Source organism: Microcaecilia unicolor, chromosome 4, assembly GCF_901765095.1.
Source record: "Microcaecilia unicolor chromosome 4, aMicUni1.1, whole genome shotgun sequence".
In the NCBI taxonomy this organism is placed as follows: domain Eukaryota; kingdom Metazoa; phylum Chordata; class Amphibia; order Gymnophiona; family Siphonopidae; genus Microcaecilia; species Microcaecilia unicolor.
In genome coordinates, this window is record NC_044034.1 from 240,560,989 (window position 1) to 240,586,486 (window position 25,498).

The following is a 25,498-nucleotide window of genomic DNA, read 5'->3' on the forward strand; positions in this document are numbered from 1 at the left end:
TTACTAACACCTATTTTGTAGGACGTAAGGGCTCATGCGATATTCCTGTGCTAACCAGTTAGCATGCGATAATGTAGATGTGCTGATTAGCACAGGAAAACCCACTCTCCATCCCTGACACACCCCCTCAAAAATGTTTGCATGTAGTTAGCATGTGTATATTTGGCAGTTACCACAGGGCACCTGAGTGTGTTCCACGGTATGTCATTTTAATCTGTGTTAGGTGCACAGCGTCTAATACAGCTTAGTAAAAGTCCTTAAATGCTTTTATCGTCTGCTCACATATTCTATGTTTTAATGTACATCGGGTACAAACTGAGGCAAAGATGAGCTACATTTAACATGCTCATCCTGGAATCAAGCAGTTAACAGAGGACTGACACATAAAGCTTACCTGGCAAACTTTTTGTAGCGCAAGAAACATGCAGTAAAAGTACAAGAAAGCAAGCATACCATTGTGAGGACTTCAAGGTCTTTCAGATAGGTTCGCTCTGTAGTCGCTACTTCTTTAGCGATGAAATAGGCTTTGTCAGTTGGAAACCTCTAAAAAAAATCACAAAATGAAAAGCATTTATGACACTAAGTTTTCCAGGCCCTGAAATTCGATAGAATACAGTATTCAGATAATTACAATAATTACAATATATCTGATAGCATAATCATAAAGAATATAGCTTACTTGAACATGCCAAACTTGTTCATATATCACATATATTTAATTCCTGGTTGACCTCTTATTTTCTTTTGATATGAAAAAAATTATTAAGTATTTATGACATCAAAAAGAAACCAAGAGCATCGACTGTGTAAGGGTTTAATATTTATCAGTTAAAGATAAACTGCTGGCCGATATTCAAAATGATTTAACTGGTTACGGCTGCCAACCAGTTGAATCGCTTGTTCGCGGCTCTACAGTCATTTTCAGTGGCACTTAGCTGGTTATCATTGCTGAAAATGGCCAGTTGGCATCAAATTCAAAAGCAGCTAACTTGAGGGCATTCCAAGGGGGTTAAGTGACAATATTCAGCCTCTCACCGCATATGTAAACTGCTTAAACTGGGCAGCATAAATAGCAGTCCTATGTTTAAGAGGTTTGGTTCATGCTGTCAAGGGCTGAATATTGACTTAGCCGGCTCAAAAACCCCCCAAAACAAACAGATATTCAATGCCAAAGCCTGGACAGGGCCACGCTTTGAAATCAGAGCGCTCTAAATTAGATCACAATAAAGTGTGGGTGGGGGGAAGGGGGGCAGAGAACAGTAATATACAGGATTAAAAAAAAGAGCAAACTTAAAAATCAAGAAAGGCTATTAACACAATATACTCCCAGGCCTACCAACAAATTATTTGCAACCTTAAGTAGAGAGCAAAGGCAGCTTTTTTTAACTCAATGAAAGTTTTAACTGATCAGGAGCAAAAAAGACATATATAACCCACCCATTACGTATCACATATTTACAATAATAACTCAATAGAAAGGAGGCTCCCAGATCTTTAACTTCTTGTTTTAATGCCAAAAAAGCCTTATTCCTCTCTTGTATGGACTTTGTTATATCTGGAAAAATCCAAATTTTCAGTCCAAAAAAGAAGTTCCTGAGATATTTTGAAATAGTGGTATTTTCCAAAAAAGCTGTTACGTTATTCAAATCCACTCCATTTTCATTCTCCAACCGGTCTTCTCTTTGAACCACACCTTGAAAGGTATTGCTTCCAATCTTAGAGAAAACTGGCAAAAAGTAAGACTTAGTAACAGGAGTTATCTGGTCTGAGGAATAATGTAATGAAGAATATCAACCAAGTATTAAATCTCTGCCAGATAAACTTCCCTAAATTACGTGGTATGTGGATACATTTAACTTCCAGTTCAAATTTTCCAATTTTCTATTTACCTTTCAGTAGCTTATCTTTAACTAGAGCAGCACTCACTTCTTGATTAGTTTGTAAATCTTTCTTAATTTGTTGTATCTGTCCAGAACACTCCTCTTTAACATTTTCCACATTTGTAAAGCCAATATTATTCACTAAAGATGCCACCATCAGCTGCAGTTCTCGTTGTTGTTGCCTCCAACTTAGACAACACCCTCCAGACGTCTTCCAGCATCACCTCACTCGAGGCAGAAGATTGTTTTGGGCCTCCAAGTTCACCAGCAAGGCCAATAGACGGTCGGGCCTCCTCCATCCAGTCACTGGAAGCACCTTCTGGAACCGGTAAGACCGGCACCACTTCCAACTCACACGCAAGGCAGGGGGTGTTTTGCAGAGTGGGGGGGGGGGGGGGGGGGGGGTAGAAATAGTCCAAGCCCAGGTTCTCTGAAACTCCTCCATCCCAGAGCGCAGCAGATTCACCAGCCCCAGTCAATACCTGAGAAGTCCTGAGCATATATCGCTCAACTGTCTGTTGCATGGGGGTCAAAGTATGGCCCATGGAGGTTGTGAGCTTAGTCAATCCCTTCCTCATAGTATATGGCATAGTATTCCAGGCAAAGGAGATGCTCACCCTGCTGGCTAAATAATGTGTGTGTGTGGGGGGGTGGGGGTGACAGTGATGTGATCTAGGGCAAAAACTCGAGTATGTCCACAATTTAGTCATACAGAAATTTTGCTAGTTTGCAACCCTGGTAAACTTTATTTGTAATATTAAACATGACACACTCATATACATAGGCGTAGTTTGACTGTTTCATTTGGGGGGGGGGGGCAAAGAATGGGTGGAGCATATTAGCATATCATTTGCATATATACATATGCAAATGAATATGCTAATATGGAGGAAGGAATTGAAATTTATAGGCAAAATATCACAGATGCACATTTCAAAAAGCTGACACATTTCAATTAATAAATTATGAATAAAATACTTTTATCTACCTTTGTTGTCTGATCATTTAGTTTTTCTATTCGCTTTGGTCCCAGTGTCTTCTGTTTTATGCAGTGTCTTCTTTCCAGTAGGCTTCCCTCTGCTCCCCACCCCTCCCAGTCCCATCCATCTCTTGCTCCTTCCCTCTGCTCACCATCCCTCCGTCCCATCCATCTTCTGCTCCTTCCCTCTGCTGTGCCTGACCTCTCCCAATCCCATCCATCTCCTGGTACATCCCTCTGCTCCCCACCTCTCCCAGTCCCATCCATCTCTTGCTCCTTCCCTCTGCTCCCCACCCCTCCCAGTACCATCCATCTTCCTTCTACTGCCCCCCCCGCGAGGTCCAAGATCGTGACTCCGTTTACCCCCTCTCTTCCTCCCTCCCTCCGGCGCAGGCAACAGTCTTCAGCTTTTTCAGCGTTCCTGGCAGCGGTAGCGATGTACACGCTGCCTTCGGTCTGCCCCGGAAGCCTTCTCTTCAAGTTCCTGTTCCCACCTATGCGCAGTGTTGCCAGGTGGGCGGTTTTACCGCCCAATTGGGCGGTTTTCCGCGACCCGCCGTGGGAAATTTTTGCCCGCGGCGGGTTGCGGTTTTTTGGGCTTCTTTTTTGTCTTTTGGGCGGTTTTTTAGGCGTTTTTTTCGGCCGCGGGGGGCGGGGTTAGTGACATTTTGGGCGGGGTTAGTGACGTTCTGGGCGGGGCTGATGACGGGGAGGCGGGGCCGGTGACGGGGAGGCGGGGCCGATGATGGTGGGGGCGGGGTTGATGATGGCGGGGGCGGGGTTGATGACAGCGGGGGTGATGACGCGGGGGTGGGGGTGTCAGGGGCGGGGTTTGAGTTTGGGCGGGTTTTGGGCTGGATTTAGGCTGGTTTGGGTGGGAAAAAAATTTTCCACCTGGCAACCCTGCCTATGCGGGAACAGGAACTTGAAGAGAAGGCTTCGGGGCAGAGCCGAAGGCAGCGTGTACATCGCTACCGCTGCCAGGAATGCTGAAAAAGACTGCTGCCTGCGCCGGAGGTAGGGAGGAAGAGAGAGGGGTAGACGGACACGCTCCTCTCCGTCCGCTTGGCTTCCCTGCCCTCTCTGTCTGCGTCCAGCCCGAAAGGAAATGGCGTCAGAGGAAGGCAGGACGCAGACAGAGAGGGCAGGGAAGCCAAGCGGATGGAGAGGAGTGCGTGCCTGCATGTGTTTTTTTTTTTTAACTACTGGCGCGGCGGCGCCTCGTCGTCGTCTCGCCCCCCCAGTCTACGCCTATGCTCATATAGTAAGGGCAACTCATCAAAAAGCATTTCAGATGGTAGATGAAATCTCTTCCAAAACAAGAGAATTATGAACACAAATACAATTGTATTCCTAATGAATATTCATGAGCCAGATTTGCATGCCTGCCACATCCACTGTTCTAGAACACCAGTAGTTTGGAAAAGAGGACAAGCCAGATGGACTCCTATATCTAATCTAAAAAAGGAAGCCACACAAAGTGGGGAGGTGCACTTAATCCCCCACGAAACAATACAGGAAGAAAAAAGAGAAGAGTGGGGGAAGATAGGCTCTTTCCAATCAATAAGGGAGACGTATATTTGAAAAAGGTATAATGTTTATTATAACCTACATGTTAACAGAATCCTTCACCTTGGTTACAGAGCAAAAAACTATCACCTAGTAAAGAATAAGACAATACAGAGTGGGGGCTACTGCGGAGAAGGCTCACTTGCGGGTATCATATTGTGTAATATCTTTCAAAGAGGGTATGGTTATGAATACTCTTTGGGAGGACCTTATTGACCTTGGAGGTGTGTAGAGGGTGATCCATATTATAGCATGACATGTTTATCCACTCCAACCCTAACCAAGATAATGTTCAAGCTCCTTTCTGACCTCATTTGCAACTCTCTTTAAACTAGTCCCTTATCTTCTTACACCTGTTACTTTATCTTATCTATCTATATGTTCCATCTTCAACTTCACCCGGTCCCAGTGATTTACTACTATTTGTTCTGTTTGCTCTTCCAGATTCACACCGACTTGCAACTCTACAAATAGTTAAACTCTGGAACTCTTTGCCGGAGGATGTGGTAAGAGTGGTTATCGTATCTGGCTTATACCCTATGCTGTCTATTAAAATGTTTTTATTGTGTAGACATTGTAATGTAGTATACTATGCCATAACTTATATTGTTGTTTAAATATTTTTACTGCTGTAATTGTCTATGCTTAGGTTTGACATTCTTGCTGTACACCGCCTTGAGTGAATTCCTTCAAAAAGGGGGGTAAATAAATCCTATTAAATAAATACGTACTCGGGGACATTTCCTTTAAGGGCCTTGAAAATCAGACATAGAGTTGTAACCGCTTGTAAGTCGCTTGTATCCTTTTATTTGTCTTTGCTGCAGCATTCTGAATCAGTTGGAGCTGGTGCAAATCCTTTGTAGTCAGACCAGTGTAAAGTGTATCACAATCCAGTAATCCAGTCTTGATGTTATCATGGCATGCAAAACTGGGTAATATTTGCCTTCTCAATATACGGAGAGAGGCAGCGTAGTTGTCACAAATAGTAGAAGCAGCTCTTGAAGGTTGCTTGGATTTGGGGAATCAGAGTAAGTATTGAATCTAACTGTATTCCAGGGTTCCTGACTTGTGATTTGAGGGGGAGTTTGTACTTGCCAAAAGAGATTTTGATGTCACATATGTGTCCACTTGTTAGGGACCCAGAGGAGCTCAGTTTTACTTGGGTTCAGGCAAAGTTCGTTGTGTTTAGCCCATTCTTGAAATGATATTAGACAGGTAATCAGTTTATTCAGGGCTGTAGGTAAGTCAGGTTAAATATTTCGATAATCGAACATCTTAGTAGAATTTGCACAGGAGTGATACAAGCTCCTTTGGTTCAACATTGGAGCATTTTTTAAGCATAGTAGGTCTGATTTAAAATTTGTAGTACTAGAAAAACTGGATAGTGTGAGAAGGGGTGGCAATTATATTAAACAACTTTGGAAACAGAAGCAGTTTTGGATTTATCACTGGAATACGATAGAACCAGAGAGTTTCAACAGGGAAGTGGAATGGTAGGCTTACTTATAGTGAACTTATTTTTACTGAATTATTATTAACTTATTTTAGGCAGGTTTCCTGTTAAACTAGTTCTGTCTCTTTAATTACCTTCCTGGCTCAGTGATGTGTTCCTCTTTAGTTTAGTTTAAATGAGGAGCTGAACCGACTTCCATGTTGTCATGAACTCTATTATCAGTTGAAAGAAAGCTTGGAAGTACATGCAATTCTCTTTCTTTTCTAGGCAGAATGTGTTAATGAAGAAAGGTTAAAAGGTTAGAATGATACACATATTAAATTTCTCATTTATTTTCAGGGACTTTAGCAGTCAATATGAAATATTAAAGTTGGGTTCCTTGAAACAGCAATATGGCGGAACATGGTCTGTATCGGAACCCAATAACTGCGGCAAAGGAAGTTAAGTAAAAAAAATGTTTTTGATAAGAGATAAGTATAAGCACGTTATGACACACAAAATCTCAAACAAATGTGCGATGACTAATTAACTTGTAAACATTTTTAGACCTTCCGGTCTGTGCTAGTCCTTATGAAAATTTATGAGCACATTTAATATATTTAAAGAAAGAAGAAAGTAGATTATAAAAATATATTTCTCTACGGGATTATTGATAGTATGATGTATTAGTAATTTTTAGCATATACCTAAAAGTTGATTCACTCCTATTGTTATGTGATCTTGGGGCTCATTTTCAAAGCACTTAGACTTACAAAGTTCCATAGGTAAGTCTAAGTGCTTTAAGATTGTTGATAGTGTTTTTGGTAGCATACTCAGATGTTGAAAAACACCAGATTGTTTTTTCTGTTTTGTTGTTTTCATTAGTTTTGTTTTACTGTAATGCTGTTGTTTTTATTGTGTATGGGTTGTTGTAGCCTGCCTAGATTTGGAGATAGTGTGGGATACAAATATTTTAAATGAATAATTAAATATCAAGGAAAACAGCAGTGGCAGTATCTGGAATTTCAATATGTAGATTGAAGTCTCTCATGAACACTAACCTAGGGAAGTTCAGGGTTACCTCTGTAACCAGATCCAGGAGCTCTTTCACACAGAACATGCTGCAAGGTGTTTGTTAGATCACAAGCAACCAAACTGGTTCCTCATCGCCTAGCTAGATTAAGAGGCATTCTGATTCAGAGCAAGGGAGATAGCAAACCTGCACAATGTAGTGTTATCAAATGATCTCTGACAGAGCACTTTTTAATCTTAGGGGCTTACTAAAATGCATAAAAATTTGCAGTTACTGTGGCTTACTGCAGAATTTTATCATACAGTAGCTGTAAATTTTATACACCATCTTTTGAGGGCGTTTATTTATTTATTGGGATTTATTAACTGCCTTTATGAAGAGATTCACCCAAGGCAGTGTACAGTAGGTACAGTTTAACATCAAACTTAAAATTCTGTTAACACCATAACAATATTTAATTTTAATTTATTAGGATTTATTTACCACCTTTTTAAAAGAATTTACGCAAGGTGGTGTACAGTAAGGTAATTACAGAAGTAAAAATATTCAAATAACAATACAAAGTATGGCATATTATACTATGTCCAATGTTGACAGAATCTGGCTCATTTTCAAAAGAGAAGGACATTCATCTTTCGACACAAATTGGAAGATGGACGTCCTTCTCACAGAAACATCCAAATCGGTATAATCAAAACCCAATTTTGGACGTCTCCAAATTGCAGTCCATCGCAAGGTCATCCAAATTTCTAGGGGGCGTGTCGGAGGTGTAGCAAAGGCGGGACTTGGGCATGCCTAACACTTGGAAGTCTTTGACCCATAATCGAAAAAAGCAAGGACGTTCCTGATGAACACTTGGATGTTTTCACCCGGACGTGTTTCTTTTACGAATAAGGCACAAAAAGGTGCCCGAAATGACCAGATGACCACCGGAGGGAATTGGGGTTGACCTCCCGTTGCTCCCCCAGTGGTCACTAACCCCTTCCCACCCTCAAAAAACATCTTTAAAAATATGTCGTGCCAGCCTCAGATGTCATACTCAGGTCCATGACAGCGCATGCAGGTCCCAGGAGCAGTTTTAGTGGGTACTGCAGTGCACTTCAGACAGGCGGACCCAGGCCCATACCCCCCCTAACTGTTAGATTTGTGGAGGAACAGTGAGCTCTCCAAAACCCACTGTACCCATATATAGGTGCCCCCCTTCACCCGTAAGGGCTATGGTAGTGTTGTACAGTTGTGGGTAGTGGGTTTTGGGGGGCTCAGCATACAAGGTAAAGGGGCTATCTTCCTGGGAGCATTTTATGAAGTCCACTGCAGTGTCCCCTAGGGTGCCCGGTTGGTGTGCTGGCATGTCAGGGGGACCAGTGCACTACAAATGCTGGCTCCTCCCTCGACCAAATGGCTTGCATTTGGACGTTTTTGACATGGACATCTTTGGTTTCGAAAATCACCTAAAGTCAAAGACGTCCATGTCTAGGAACGTCCAAATTTAAGGATTTGGACGTCTCTGATGGTATTTTTGAAACGAAAGATGGACGTTCATCTTTTTTCGAAAATACGGTTTTCCCCACCCCTGGATTTGGATGTTTTGCAAAGACATCCAAATTGCAACTTGGACGTTTCTTTCGAAAATGCCCCTACACATGTAATAGAACATTTTAATAGACAGCATAGGGTATAAGCAAATATGGAACATATAGATAGGTAAGAGAATAAGAGGAGTTAGAAATGTAAGAACAACAGAATTAAATGCCATGAAGTACTTTTTGCTTTTTCAAGGTCAGCACTGGTGCAGTCTCAGCTGGGTCCCCTAAGTGTGCCTCTTTGGGCGTAATTCTGTCCAAGATTCTCACCTTCCTTCTGAAGTGTGTGTGCTGTTAACTTAATTCCATGCTGCTGATAGCATTAGAGCACTGCATGTCTACCCTCAGCATGTTCACTGAATAATCCACTTGGCAAATTTATTTATTTATTAGGATTTATATACCACCTTTTTGAAGGAATTCACTCAAGGCGGTGTTCAGCAAGAATGTCAAACATAAGCAATAGACAATTACAGCTGTAAAAATATTCAAACAATACAAAGTATGGCATAGTATGCTACATTACAATGTCAACACAATAAAACATTTTAATAGACAGCATAGGGTGTAAGCAAAGACGGAACGTATAGATAAATAAGATAGAGTAACAGGAGTAAGTTAAAGAGAGGTTGGCTAGGGTAGGAGTGGATAAACATGTCCTGCTATAATATGTGCAGCTGGTGTCATTTACTTTCACCTGCTTCCTTAAAGTAAAGATAGCCTTGTGTAAAGTGAAGCCTTTCAGGGAGTGCATTCTAGAGCATGGAGGCTAAGCCAGAGAAGATTTGCTTGCGAGTATCACATCGTGTAATGTCCTTTGGAGAGGGTGTGGTTAGGGAAACTCCCCCTTAGTGACCCTGCAGGTGTGTAGAGGGAGACCTTGTTCTTCAAGTACTCTGGGCCATTTCCTTTAAGGGCCTTGAAGATCAAACAAAGAGTTTAAAATTTGGCTGTGTATTGTACTGGTAGCCAGTGAAGTTTATGCAAAAATGGTGAAATGTGGTCACATTGTTTACAACCTTCCCACCTCATTCTATAACAATGTGCGTAAATGTTAGGAATGCCCCCATTCCACCCATGACCCTCTCACTTCTACACTCCTTTTTTGAACTTGCGTGTAAAATTCCAATTTAATCTAATCAGTGCCAATAATGTCATCTCAAACCTTCCAAACTCCATTCCACGCTTCTTTCTTAAGTTCTCCAGGAGCAGAACTGATGACCCATTTATCCAGTGATGAATGCTGTTGGGTTCGCCTTCACTCCTCCTCCACAACATGGAGAGCTAAAAGCTCCAGCTTGTCCTGAACCTCTGCTACTGAATGGCAACTATGAACTGTTTCTGGTTCAGTTCTCTGTAGTCACAACAGGGTCTTCACCCTTTCTTGCGTTGTGTACAACTCGATTGGTTCAATTCTCTATAGCCACAACAGAGTCTTAGACAGCCGTTCTTTCTTACACGCATGAAATTAGCCATGAAGCTGCAGCTTCTGAATTTAATGGAGTTCCATTTACAAAACATGGATTCTTCATATGCCGAGACTTACCCTATACGCCAAGGACTTTTGCTTGGTTGTTCAAGCATTGTGTCATTCTGCACTCAATTATTGTAATGCAATTTATATGGGTGAACTGGCATCGATACTAAAGGGACTACAATCAGTTAAGACTGTGGCTGTACACCTAATATTTGGTTGCTAGCTTTATATAATTTCAATGTTATAATTTTAGTGTTTATTATATCTACTAGGAAAAAATGCCCGTTTCTGAGGGCAATGAAACGGGCGCTAGCAAGGGGCCCCCTCCCTCCGTCCCTCCGAGCTACTTGCCTTGTTAGTTCGCTGTGGCGTTTCGGTTTCGGGCCTCGAGTGTCATAGCTCCGCCCTCGACGTCATGACGTTTTGACGCGAGGGCGGTGCACTGCAGACACTCCAGGGCACACTGGATATCTCGGGCACCTCAACTTCCGTGGAGGCTTCAGAACGTTGGGGTTGCCTTTTATATAGAGAGATGATGTATGTGTTTCACTGATGCTACATGTTTACTTGTTACTCAGAAAGGCAGGCTATAAATTTATTTAAATAAATAAACAATAAAATTATAAAATGTACAAGTATAAACATAAATACAATGGAAGAGGAAACTAATGGTCCTGTTTACTAAGGCATGCTATAGGCACGCTAGCGTTTTTAGTGTGCGCTAACGTTAGAGACACCCATATGAATACATGGATGTTTATAGTGTTAGCACGCCCTAGTGCACCTTAGTAAACAGAGCCCTAAGAATTAACACAGGACCATTTACTGCGTCCTATTTAGGAGGCAGAAAGGGGTCCTGCGTTAACTCTGATCTAAGTGTAAGTGTGAGCTGCCCAACACTTCCACACCCACTCTCAACCATACTATGCTCCCTCAAACAATCTGAAAAATGCAGTAATGTACTTTTTAACACGTGGAAATAGGCAAACTACCTCAAAACCCCTTAACACAGTCACACAGTAGCCTGTTTCCATGCGTTAACGCCCTTTAGTAAAAAGGTCCCTTAACTCTTTCTGTTAAGGTTCCAAATAGGACAATCATATGTCATCGATTTTTTAAAATGCTATATTTTTGTACTAAAAGAGATTTTTTTTAACGTTGCAGTACGAAAGCATTACAAAATTCATCTACACCAACAGTGCTGAAGGGTGAAACCTGCATAACACAATCTATTCATAGCTTAGGTTTGGGAAAGGTGTAAAAAAAAAAAAATCTGAAACAGCAAGTAAGTGTTTTGCATTCATTTCCTGTTCCTAAGAGGATATCAACTTTAGAAAATGCTGCTAAATATCTTTTTCTTCCTACAGTAACATAATAAAAGCTATATAAATCCTAAATTGACAACATATGAGACTCAAAATGTAATGAATTGTAATTTAAAATCAGCCTGATGCTATGTTAACATACTCCATATAAGTTCTTTTCAGATTGGACAAAGGGTCCTCCTTCCCAAAAGATGTTAGCTCAACATTCTGCAAAAAAGCTCACTGGGGAGGTGGGGGGGGGGGGGGGGGGGATAGTTAATCCAGCTGAAGGCTATTTCATAATGGGGAACAACCTGTCATCATAAATCAGGATGTGATGCTGCAAGAGGCAAAAAAATAAAAAGACTAACATAAGTAAGTAGCACTTTACAAAAATAGGGGCCCTTTCACTAAGCTGAACATGGCTCAACAGTCAAGGAATAGTTAACCTTGGTACCTTTCTTCTTACTTCTTCTTCGTCATCTGTCCTGACGCATGAAGAGTCATTCAGCAATGGACTAATCACTGGCGAAGACTGCTTGATATCAGGACTTAGGTTTGGAGGCAAGGAGGAGTTTAGCCCTGGTGGTGCTCCTTGAGAATTAATTGACAGCTCTGAAAGGTGAGGACTTCCTGTCAAAGACCCTGTTAACAAAACAAACACATAATTAGAATTAATGTATCAGACACATCAAAAACAAAAATAGGTAGCAGATGGGAAAGATGATGGATATTATTTTTTCACACCTTTAAAATGTGACTTATTGTAAAACCAAATATAACAGTAGTAGTTACTGCATTTGTTGTGTAAGCCAGTTGCTAAAACCTTAGATCTTTGGGTCCATAGCAGTGTTTCCCAAGTCCGGTCCTGTAGTACTCCTTGCCAGTCAGGTTTTCAGGATATCCACAATGAATATGCATGAAAGAGATTTGCATATAATGGAGGCTGTGTATGCAAATCAAGATCATGCATATTCATTGTGGATATCCTGAAAACCTGACTGGCAAGGGGTACTCTAGGACTACACTTGGGAAACACTGGTCAATATACAATACCTAAGGAGATCCTATGGAAAGTGTTTTGGTACAGTACTAAGAAATAGAAGAACAATAATTGTTTGTCAAGCTAGACTAGCTGTACACCGCCTTGAAAGAATCTCTTCACAAAGATGGTTAATATACCCAAATGAAAAAGCACTAGAAAAACTAAATGTCCAATTCTAAACACAATAAAAGAAATTATGCCTCTTAATCCATTCCACTCTCCTCTGACTGTTTGGAATAGAAATTCTAGAATTTCTTTTATACAGAAAGCTGCTTCAGATGTGCTAATCGAAAACACTTAAATTAATAATACTCCTTATTGTGTGTCACTCCATAGGGAAGTTTTTACTTATAAATTCAACAAATGAATGAAAAACTGAGAAAGGAAAAAGCCTCAGAGAACCGCTCAGGGTAATTTTAACCCTTGGTTCATATTTCTATATTATGGGCATAAAAATACTCTCCAAAATCTCTGATTCCATTTTTTAAATCATTTTATCCTTTTATTAACATCTCTTTTATATAATGCCAAAAAGCATGGCACAACTTCAATCTGTCTACAAGTCTCTCTCAGACAGTGGTCAGCATTTCACAGCTATGCTTCATAAGGCTGCATCAGGAAAGTGTTGAGAATATTAACTTTGGAGAAAAATTTTTTATGCTCATGATAGAGAAATATGAATTAAGGTAAGCCTGACTTCATTGCCGGGCATAATAGTGGAAACTATCATAAAGAATAAAATTGCGGAACACGTAGACAATCATGGTTTAATGGGACAATGTCAGCATGGATTCAGCAAAGGAGGACTTTCCTTACCAATTTGCTTCATTTCTTTGAAGGCGTGAATAAACATATCGATAAAGGTGAGCTGGTTGATGTAGTGTATCTAGATTTTCAGAACGCTTATGACAAAGTACCTCATGAGAGATTCCTGAGAAAATTAAGGAGTAATGGGATAGGAGGCAATGTCCTTCTGTGGATTAAGAATTGCTTATTGGACAGAAAACTGACCATTTTTCTCAATGGAAGAGGGTGAATAGTGGAATGCCACAGAGATCTGTGCTGGGATTGGTTTAACATATTTATAAATGATCTGGAAATTGGAATGATGAGTGAGGAGATTAAATGTGCAGATGACACAAAACTATTCAAAGTTGTCAAAATGCGTGCAGATTGTGAAAAATTGCAGGAAGACCTTAGGAAACTGGAAGACTGGGCATCTAAATGGCAGAAGAAATTTAATGTTGACAAATAAAAAGTGATGTACATTGGGAAGAATAATCCAAATTATAGTTATCTGATGCAAGGGTCCACTGTAGGAGTCAGCACTCAAGAAAAAAACCTAGGTGTCATTGTAGACAATACTCTGAAATCTTCTGCCCAGTGTGCAGTGGCAGCTATAAAAAACAAACAAGATGTTAGGAATTATTAAGAGAGGGGTGCAAAATAAGGCCAAAAATATGAGGAAAGGCTAAAGAGGTTAGCGCTCTTCAGCTTGGAAAAGAGACGACTGAGAGGGGGATATGATTGAGGTCTACAAAATCCTGAGGGGTGTGGAGCAGGTAGAGATGAATCAATTTTTTATTCATTCAAAAAATACAAAGACTAGGGAGACACTCAATAAAATTGCATGGAAATACTCTAAAACAAATAGGAGGAAATATTTTTTCACTCAAAGAATAGTTAAGCTCTGGAACTCATTCCCGGAGGATGTGGTAATGGCAGTCAGTGTATCTGGGTTTTTATTTCAATCATTTTTTTTATTGGAGAAAATTTCAAAATAAACTTATTCAACAATATTTTGGCTTCTGTTATAACTTATTTGCGTCACCATCAACATCTTATTGGACCCTTACAGCTTAACAGTAACTTATGCATCTTTATACATTGTACAGCAAAATAAACTCAGTATATGGCATACTAAATATCTGCCCTTTTATCGCCAAACTGATCTATTGTTCTCCAATTCTTTATTTTTCCCCTCTTTTTCCCCCCTCCCTTTCCCTTCCCTCCCTCCCTCCCTCCCTTCCCCTACCCTCCCACCCTTACCCACCCTCTATCACAGTTATAATTCACACCACGGTTATTTCTTATTCCACTTTAGTTCTCATATATTTATTATTTGACCTCTGGCTTGGGGAGTCAAGGTCAACCAGAACAGGGTCCAGCAATTCCAGAAGTTCTTTGTAACGAGGGGTCCCCGACCTCTCAGGCTTATCCGTTCCGTGCGTAACAAGTTAATCATCTGCCCTCTCCAGTGAGATACCGAAGGGCTCTCCGCTGACAACCACATCAATAGGATTATTTTCTTAGCCACCATAATCGTTTTGAACACAAAAGTTCGACATCCTCTTGGAGGGCTTCCCGATAGTTTTGGGTGGCCAAACAACAGCATTGGTTCTACTTGCCATTGTATATCCCACATGTCTGCCACTCGTCGTATCAATGCCTTCCAGTATGATCCAATCTGTGGACAACTCCAGAACATATGTCCCAATGTTGCTCCCTCCGCCTTACACTTGGGGCATGCTCCATCTGGTGATATGCCCATGTGAAATGCGCGTCTAGGAGGGACATACGCTCTCAACGTAAACTTAAACTGCATCTCCCAATAATACGTTTGATCCGTATTCTTACGATATCCAATCAAATGTTCCCGGATCAATGCTGCAGTTATATCCACTCCCAACTCCGCACTCCACAGTTTCGATAGTGTCACGAAATCTGGTTCTTTTGCCATTTCCTTTAAATGTCTATGGTAAAATTTCAATGGTACTTTTTGTTGTGCTCCCAATGAGAGGGCCGATCCCAGCTCCTCCTGTACATCTTCTGTCATTGTTTCCTGTGGGAGACTACGGCTGTAATGTTGCAGCTGCAAATAATGAAACCAATCTGATGAGTCAAGCAGAAACTGGTTTTTTAATTGTTCCCATGATTTAATCTTCCCATCCTTGTCTAGTGCCTGGTACATGTATTCCAATCCTTTTTCCTTCCAACGTACAAAGGCCGCATGTTGTTGTCCAGGTGGGAATTCTGGGTTACCCCAAATTGGAAGGTATGGGGTTGTGGCGGCTCGAAATTTATGGTGTCTACAGAGACAACTCCACACCGCTTGAGCTGTGTGCAAAATTTGTGCTGCCCTTAACAAGCTCATTTCCGCTTTATTTTTTTTTTTATGTATCAGGTAGCTGATATGTCTCTGGCCTATTTCTTGCAGTTCGAGGTGAGAGGGAGTAAAATATTGTGTGCGTCTTAGCCAGTCATTTAAGTGCCTCATGCCACTTGCAATTGTCATTTCCCGAAGGTTCAATAGTCCCAGGCCTCCGAATTCTCTTGATAGATGAAGTGTGGATAGTGCTATTCTTGGTTTTTTTTGCGCCCACAAAAAGGTCTGTAATAACTTGTTTAGTTGTTTTTCGTCAGCCTTGGTCAGGTACAAAGGCAAAGTCTGAAATATGTAGAGCCATCTGGGCACTGTTACCATATTATAAAGGGCTATCCGACCCAGAAGCGATAATGGGAATCCTTGCCACATTTGTAAAGTTAACTTTGTTGTATTCATCAGTTTTCTCATGTTTCGGTCGTATAGCTGAGTAAGTTCTCGAGGTATTAATACTCCCAGATATTTTATTGTCTCTGTCTCCCATTCCATGGGTAATGCTAGTGTCTGTCTGAGAGCATCCCCCTGCAGTACCTCCAAAGCCCTAGATTTTTGAATGTTCAATATGTACCCCGACAGGTCCCCATACTCCTTTACTATCTCCAGTATTCTAGGTATTGCCCTTTCTGGTTGTTGGGTTATTACTAATAAATCATCAGCAAAGGCAAGGGCTTTGACTATGCCTCCCGCCAAGGGCACCCCCTTCACCCCTCCATCTGCTTTAAGAGCTTGTAGCAGTGGTTCCATGGCCAGGATAAACAGGAGGGGCGAGAGCGGGCATCCCTGCCTAGTTCCCTGTTTGATCTCAAAAGAAGTTCCCTTTATTCAATTTACCAAAACTGCTGCTCGAGGTTTGTTATACAGTGCCCCCAATGCATCTCCATACCATCCTTGAATACCCATATGGTTTAACAGACCAAACAAGTATCCCCAGTCTACCTTATCAAATGCCTTTTCAGCATCCAGACTAAGAATCAAAGCTGGTTCCTGGTCTTGCTGGCTCTTTGCCATTGCCAAGAGCAGTCGTCTAACATTGTTCCCTGCTTGCCGGTTCCTCACAAAACCTACTTGTTCTTCCCCTATTAAGTCAGGAAGGAGTTGTCCTAATCTGGTGGCAAGAATGCGAGCCAGTATCTTTACATCTAAGTTTATCAGAGAGATTGGCCTATAGGAACCTGGTTGTGTGTTCTCCTTACCTGGCTTAGGTATCAAAGTGATTAGTGCATCGTTAGCATACAGGGGGAATTCTTTGTCTTTCACTACCTGTTCCAAGTATTTCCCCAGGGCTTCCAAACCTTCTTTCGATAGTATCTTATAATATTCTCCCATAAAGCCGTCAGGCCCAGGTGCCAAGTTCATGGCTAACGCTTTGATCGTGTTTTGCAATTCTGTCCCTGTTATAGGACTATTTAACATGTCTATTTGTTGTGGCTGGAGTTTAGGGAAGCCCATTCGATCTAAATATTCCTCCAAGTCCCCTATGTCCTTTCTCGGCAAGCCCCCATATAGGGAACTAAAATAATTATGAAATATCCTCCCTATATCTTCACTCTTATTTTTTATCGCCCCCTTGTGGTCTTGCATTGCAGTGATTAACCGTCCTGGGGTCTCTGTTTTCAGCAGCCTTGCTAATATAGTGCCTGCTTTGTTACCAAAGCGTTGTAGTTTACATTTATAATATGTTAAGGATCTTATGGTCTGTTTGTGAATTAAGGTATTAAGGGTGATTTGGGCCGTTAAGTATTGTTCCTTATTGATTGCTGTTGGGTTTTTTATATGAACTTGTTTGGCTTTCTTAAGTTGGGTTTCTAAATGTAAAATTGCCCTTGCTTGCTTTTTCTTACGGCTTTGTACAAAGGCAATTATATCCCCCCGCACTACTGCCTTGGAGGCCATCCAGTATAATTTTGGATTATTCATGTGCTGGTTATTAAACCGTTCATAATCCTTCCATTTAGCATTAAGGTAACGAGTGAATTCTTTGTCTCCATGTAAGTACATCGGGTATCTCCAACCCCCTCCATGCCTATAATACTCTGAGGCCTCTATCTCCATCCACACCATTGCGTGATCTGATATTTCTATAGGGCCTATTCCAGTATCTCGTACCCAGGAGAACGCCGAACTGTCCAGGAGTATATAGTCTATTCTAGAGCTGGTACCATGTGCCCTAGATAAATGTGTATAATCTTTTGTCTCTGGATGTAATGCCCGCCAAGTGTCTACCAAGCCCAACGTGCGTGTGAATGTCGAGAGTGCCCGCTTTCTACTCCCCCCTTGTGGTGCTTCTCTTGGATTAGTGGTGTCCATCATTGGGTCCATTACTAAATTAAAGTCTCCACATATCAGCAATTTCAAAGACGCATACGGGGCACACTGTTTTATTATGGTTTGGAAGAAACTTGGCGAGAAATCATTGGGCCCATATAAGGATATGACCAAGAACTCTTTATTTTGAAGCCAAAGATGTATTAGGACGTATCGTCCCTGGGGGTCTGCCTGGAGCAATTTTGCCTTAGCTGCTATTCCCTTCCTTATTAATATTGCTACTCCCTTTGACCTGCCTGCCGCAGGAGCAGAAAATACTTCCCCCACCCAAGCTCTTTTCAATTTACAGTGTTCGTCTTCCGAAAGTCTAGTTTCCTGTAGGCAAGCTACATCTGCTCTATGTCTCTGCAATGCCTGTAGTATTTTCGACCTTTTCACAGGAGTTGCTATGCCCCCAACGTTCCAAGATATGAACCGGATCATCTTAGCCATCCCAGCCTAGCAATAGCCATATTAAAATCCAGTTTTTCTTTAGTATGTTTGAGATTTGGGCGCCCAGCCTCGCCTTCCTCTCTATTGATCTGCTCTTAACTGTGGGTTCCTTGATTTTTGTTCTACTCAACGCATGTAGGGGTGTATTATTCCTACCCTCCCTCCCCGAAGTTATTCCCCTTCTCCTCTTACTACATATCTTCCCTTCTTGTGGTTGTAATTTCAATTGTGTTAGTTGCTTCTGTGATAGCTCCCCTTCCCTCTTTAATCTCCTGTGTCCTGCTCTCTTCCGATTTTCTCCCCTCTTCCCTCCCTCCCTCTTTCCTTCCCGCCCCCCCCCATTTCTCCTTCCCATAATCCTTGGTCCACCCCATCCACCCTATGGTGTAAGACGTATAATGATGGTTCCCCTCCCCCAGCCCGCTTATTCTCTATATTATCCAATTTCTTGTGTTCGGTCTTGTGCAGGTCTAATTGCCTTCCCCCTCTAACTCAATATAGTGTAAAAGCCAACAAGTCCTCTTAAGTTATAGTTGTACTCCCTATGTCAGGGTATTCAAAGCTATACCTCAGATATCTTGTACTGGATTCATGTGTTAGTGTCCTCAAAGTTCAGTTGATCTTGGAGCCCATCTTGTGCTTCCTGCGGTGTCCGAAACACTCTCCAGCTTCCATTTTGCAGTACTCTCAATTGTGCCGGATAAGCGAGCATGAATCTTCTATTCAATGTTGCTAATTTTGTGCATATTGGTCCAAAGGCTCGCCTGCATTCCTGCAGTACTCTCGAATAGTCCTGAAAGATTTTTATTTTTGCTCCATCAAATGTCAATGTGTCCCATTTCTGGCGTGCACCTCTTAGTATCTCAGTTTTGTGCACAAAGTTGTGGATCTTTGTAATAACTACTCTTGCTCTGCCATTTCCAGTTCCTTTTCGGCCCAATCGATGAGCGCGCTCCAGGCAGAGAGGCCCCGCGCTGTCCGACAGCGCAAATTCCTCTTTTAGCCAGCGTTCTAATTGTGTTTGAAGTAGTTGGTCAGGCACTGTCTCAGGAATTCCCACTATCCGCAAATTCGATCTCCGTGATCTGTTTTCTAGATCGTCTAGTTGTTGAGCCTGGGTTGCCGTTAATTTTTCCAATTCACGGACTTGCTCCTGCAAAGCATGTTCTGCCTCCTCGGCTACTACTATGCGGCCTTCCAGGTCCCCGGTCCTCCTTGTTGTATCTGCCAGTAATGTTTCTACCGCTGCTAGTTGTTCGGATATCTGGGCATACTGGGGCGCCATAGCTGTTTTGACGGCCTCCGTCAATTGTGCTAGTTGCGACGGGGTAAACACCGGAGACGAGTTCATCTGCGTAGGGCTTTCCGCCATTTTAGGCTCACTCGGTCCGCGCTGTCGTTCGGCTTCTTTCTTTACTGTTTTCCCAGGCATTGTTGTTGCTGTTCGAATTAGGTATTGGTCCATATAGGACTGCTCCTATGATCGCAAAACGCTGTTAGTTCGTTTATTTTTAGTGCTATTTTAGCGTTGCTGGGGGAGGGTTCTCAGAGAGACAGAAAACACGTCTTCTCCTCTCACTCCATCACCGGAAGTCTCGTATCTGGGTTTTTAAAAAAAGGTTTGAACGAGTTCCTGGAGGAGAAGTCCCTAATTTGCTTGCCTGGGACTGGTAGCATGGAATGGTTCTATTATTGGGCTGTCAGGTACTTGTGACCTGGATTGCCCACTGCTGGAGGTAGGATACTGGGCCAGATGGACCTTAGGTCTGACCCAGTATGGCTGTTCTTATAAAGACTTTGAGAGCTCATAAGTGTTAACACTTTTTTATGATATCAATTAAAACTAACAATGACACTTGCTGCATTATGTAGCCAGAGGTTTACTCTTACTAATAATAAATTGAGTAATTTCTCAGTTTGTTAAAATCTCAAACACCACTGAAGTAAAGCTACAAAACTACACATAATGTCTACCCCATTAGAACTCTATTGCCCTGAAGACAATTGGAGTAATATTTTTACAATATATTTATTTTTCTATTATGTGGATTTCTGATTGTTATAAATGGTAACATACAGCTGGGGTATTAAGACAATAAAGTTGCATGTATAAGTTATAAAATGAATAGGATGAGCTCCACTGTAGATAAGAGGGGGGAAATGGGACCTGATATACCGCCTTTCTGAGATTTTTGCAACTACATTCAAAGCGGTTTACATATATTCAGGTACTTATTTTGTACCAGGGGCAACGGAGGGTTAAGTGACTTGCCCAGAGTCACAAGGAGCTGCAGTGGGAATCGAACTCAGTTCCCCAGGATCAAAGTCTACTGCACTAACCACTAGGCTACTCCTCCACTCTGCGAGCATGTGCAGACAGATACAGTTAATTTAATAAGTAATTGCAGCACCTTACATTTATAAGAAAAAAGGGAGTCCTTTTATTAAGCTATATTAAGCGTTAACACATGCTTTATGTGGGAAAAAGTCTTACCACAAAACACGTTAAAGCTTTTCACGGTAATTTGCCTGTCATTGTGTGCTAATCACAAGTTATTGCTGTAATCTTTTTTTTTTTTTTTTGGGGGGGGGGGGGGAATCATGGATGTGGAAGTGTTATTTAGCTAGTGCATTTGCTTTAGTGTGCGTTAAGAACTACATTCAGTACATGGCATCCATATTTGGGCACTGCAAAAAAAATGAATGCTGAGCGCTATTCTATAAACAGTGCTCCGAGATGGGTGCAGATAGTGCCAGGATCTGCACCCAACTTTGAGTGAACCTGGTGTAAATCCTTGTGTGTAAATTAGGCAAAGATCCCCTGAATTCTATAGTACTGTGTGCATCTTTAGTGAACACCCTCAATCCACTGATGCCCTTAACATGGCCACGCCCCCTTTGCACTAAGGGGCCCTTTTAGGACTTCCGCAGGCCCAATGCTGGCATCAGCGGTAGTTCCACCCCCAGTGCACGCCGTTTCCGGCACTAGCGGAAATATTTGAAAAATATTTTGACGGGGGGTTACCTGGCAGTAATTGAGCAGTAATCATGCAGCGCGGGAGCCCTTACCACCACCTCAATGGGTGGAAGTAAGTGCTCCCCCCACATGACCACAAGGTCAGTTCAATCTTACCGCATGGTCATTTCTTTTTTCAGTCCTTTTACCCGCTGCAGTAAAAAAGGGCCTCAGGGTGTGGCAAAAACGGCTGCCACCATTAGCACAGGGCCCTTTTTACCACAGCTTATTAAAAGGGCCCCTAAAAGATTTACACGTGCATCTTTATAGAATAGCGCTTAGCATGATGCACAGACAAATCCAGATTGCCAATTAATGCCAATAATTGATTGTAAGTACCCATTTGTGCCAATTGACTTGTTACTCAACTAAACTGCACCTGCAAATTGGGTACATGCACAATTTTGAGTGACACAGAATCCTGGGGCAACTATATAATGCACAGTTAACACAGGAGCAGTTAGTGTGTCCTTCTCCCATGTTAACGTTTTTCAGGTAACACGTGCTAATGTGAATATTAGTGCACTATTGTGTGGGAAAACCCTGCATTAAAAACTCACTGAGACCATTTCCTAATGTGGTTTAATAAAAGATGTATTATACTGAAATACTGAACTACTATTGCATGTCGTTAGCCATTAATCTTATCCAAATCAAACTACTCAAAATCTGATATCAATTTGTTAGTTTTATTAACACTAGTACACAACTGTATACAATATTTTTAAGTGTACTGGATCACATCACAATGAAATACATTAGTATGTAGACAGCAGATTGATGACCACTAGACTGTTAAAATGACAAAAGAAAGACACCACCACCTTAGCCATTATGTACAAACATTATAGACAGTGGTATAGTTATGGGTGGGCCTGGGTGGGCACAGGCCCACCCAGTCTAGTGGCCCCCAAAGCACCTCATTGGTGGTGCCTCACACCCCCCTCTCTCTCTGACCCTCACAGCAGCTGCCCGTCTCTCTCTAAACTCCCCACTCCTGCCCCATCTACCTTTGAGCTATTGTCATCAGCGATTCCTGTAAGCAACCTGCGCCAGCCTTGCAGATTTCCCTTTACCACGTCCTGCCCTCAATTACATAATTTCCTGTTTTTTCACTGGTGGGGATGTGGTAAAGGGAAGCCTGCAGGGCTGGCACAGGCTGTTACTGGAATTGCTGCCTGCGACGGCTTGGAGGTAAACCGGGGAGGGGGAAGAGGAACGGATGCCAGGCGGGGAGGAAAGAGCAGCTGATGAGGGGGGGGGGGGGGGGAGAACCATGGTGATAGCAGGGGCAGAGGGAAAGTTTAAGAAAAAAACCTATATGTATGGACAGGGATGGGGATAGGAAGGACCCACCCGAAATAACAGGTCTGGCTACGCTCCCGATTAGAGATGCAAATTCTGGCATTCTATGCCTGTCCTGTCATGGGACATTAAACAGAATAACTACAAATCTGTGTAGAAACACAGAAACATGATAGCAGATAAGGGCCAAATGGCCCATCCAATCTGCCCATTCTCTTTAACCACTAACTTCTCCTTTTTGAAAGGGATTCCACGTACTTGTCCCATGCTTTCTTAAATTCTGATACAGTCCTTGTCTCCTCCATGATCTCCACCAGGAGGCCATTACACAGCTCCACCACACTTTCTGTGAAAGAGTGTTTTCTTAGATTCCTCCTAAGCCTATTTCCTCTTAACTTCATCCCATGCCCTCTCATTCCAGCATTTTCCTTCATTTGAAAAAGGCTCACCTCCTGTACATTAATGCCACTGTGGTATTTAAACATCTCTATCATATCCCCTTTCTTCCAGTGTATGCATGTTGAGGTTCATAAGCCAGTCTCTATATGTTTTATGACGGAGACCACTGACCAATTCTGAAGCTGCCCTCTGGCCTGACTCCATCCTGTTTATATCTTTCTGTAGATGTAGTCTCCAGAATTGTACACAGTACAATTCTTGAGATCGCAGCAGAGACTTACAGAGTTTGGTATCATCCAGGAAAAGACAAACCTTAACAGATAGTCCTTCTGCAATATCACTTCCAAAAGGAGCCGGCTTGAGTACCGATCCCTGAGGTACACCACTGATCCCTGAGGTACACCTTTACTGCTACTCTCTGTGTCCTTCCATTTAACCAGTTTTTAACCCAGTCCTATACCAAGGGCATTCAGTTTATCAGTTTTCTGTGCAGAACCATGCCAAAGGCTTTGCGAAAATCCAAGTTCACCACATCTAATACCCCTTCCACACCCAACTGTTTGGTCACCCAGTCAAAGAAATCAATCAGATTTGTCTGGCATGACCTGCCTCTAGTGAAACCATGTTGCCTCAGGTCTTGCAGTCCATTTGATTTGAGAAACCTCACAATCCTCTGACTTAGAAGCATTTCCATTAGTTTACTCAGATTAGTTTAGGTCAGATTGACAGGTCTGTAATTCCCAACCTCCTCTTTACTTCTGCTCTTGTGCAGAGGGACCACATCCACCCTTCTCCAGTCCTCCGGAAAAACTCCAGTCTCTAAAGAAGCATTGAAGAGTTTAGACAGTGGAGCCACCAGAACTTCTCCAAGTTCCTTGAGTATCCTCGGATGTATCCCATCAGGACCTATCACTTTGTATATTTTTAGTTTAGCTAGCTTCTCACGAACAGTCTTCTGGGAATCGTTCCTGGTCTACCAAACATCCATCCCCGTTGGCATTTCTTTTCTACAGTCCTACCCCTGGCCTTTCGTCCATGAACATAGAACAGAAATAATTGTTAAGCATTTCAGCTTTATCGTTATCATCTTTTTCATATTCCTCCCCCTCCGCTTTGAGCCTCACAATGCTATTATGGCACTTTCTCTTGTCACTCACATATCTGAAAAATGTGTTGTCCTCCAATTTTACTGTATCGACTATCTTTTCTTCCATTTGCCTCTTTGCTTTCCTGACAGCTTTTCCAGGTATTTTTCCCTGTCTTCCTGATGTCTGAGTCATCTTGTAATGTATGAACGCTAACCTTCTTTCCCTTACCTTTTCAGCTACTATGTTTGAGAACCAGAACGGCCTTCTTTACCTCTTACTTTTATGTAATTTTCTAACATAAAGGTTTGTTGCCTTTAAAAGAGCTCCTTTCAGTTTTGTCCACTGATGTTTTACTTCCTTCAGCTGCTCCAATCCAACTAACTCTTTCTTAAGAAATTCCCCCATCTTAGCAAAGTTAGTTCTTTTGAAATCTAGGGCCTTCAATCTTGAATAAGCCCTCTCCTCCTGTGTCTTAATATTGAACCACGCCATTCGGTGATCACTAGATGCCAAATGATCTCCCACCGTAACATCAGAAATATTCTCCCCGTTTGTAAGCACCAGGTCTAGAATAGCTCCATCATGCATTGGTTCCATTACCTACTGCTGGAACAATTCATCCTGTAAAGAATCCAAGATACCTTTGCTTCTAAATGACCCCACAGCAGGGACGCCCCAATCAACGTCTGGAATATTAAAATCACTTATCATTAGTACTTCCCCTTTCCTAGCTATCTTGTGAATGTCTTCCATTAAGTCTCTATTCATTTCTTCTGACTGTGAAGATGACCTGTTATATTATACCAATGTAAATACATTTTCCTTTCCCTCTTACCAGTTTAACCCACAATGCTTCTTCCTTACCCCCATATGTCCTGCAATTCTGTCACTTTAATACTATTTGTAACATATATAATGCCACTCATCCACCCTTTTTTCCTACCCTGTCCTTCCTGAATAGATTATAGCCAGGTATAACTATATCCCAGTCATGGTTCTCACTGAACCCTGACTCCGTGACCGCCACTAAATCCAAGTCAGCTTCTATCATTGTAGCCCCTAGATCTAGAAATTTGTTTCCCATACTATAGGCATTGGTATAACAAAGCTCTCCAGATTTTACTGTTTTTTTCCTTTTCTATAAAGGTATTTGATGTCTTACCTTTCTGAGGGTTATTAATGACTTTGGGGCTTTTCTCACCCATCCCCTGAAAATGTAGTTTAAAGTCATCTTTTAGACAGTCTGCTACTGAAGAAACTTCATTCCTTCTTTGAAAGAATGGACACATCACTGCTCAGTAACTCATGGAAATTCATCCCATGGTCTAGGAAACCAAAGCGCTCATGTTGGCGCCATCCACGCAGCCACACATTCAGTTCCAGGATGCAAGCTTCCCTCATTTGGCCATTACCTTTAACAGGAATGATAGACGAGAACACCGCCTGTGCATGTAGATGCTTCATCCTC

General features: G+C 42.0%; 1 protein-coding gene across 1 annotated transcript in view; it reads right to left on the reverse strand.

Annotated features, from left to right (window-relative positions):
- FARP1 (FERM, ARH/RhoGEF and pleckstrin domain protein 1) overlaps window positions 1–25,498 on the reverse strand; it is a 424,664-nt gene that overhangs the window by 91,864 nt on the left and 307,302 nt on the right. Inside the window, 2 exon segments of the mRNA XM_030201356.1 lie at window positions 454–543; window positions 11,715–11,902. Of these exon segments, the coding sequence (XP_030057216.1) occupies window positions 454–543; window positions 11,715–11,902 (278 nt within the window).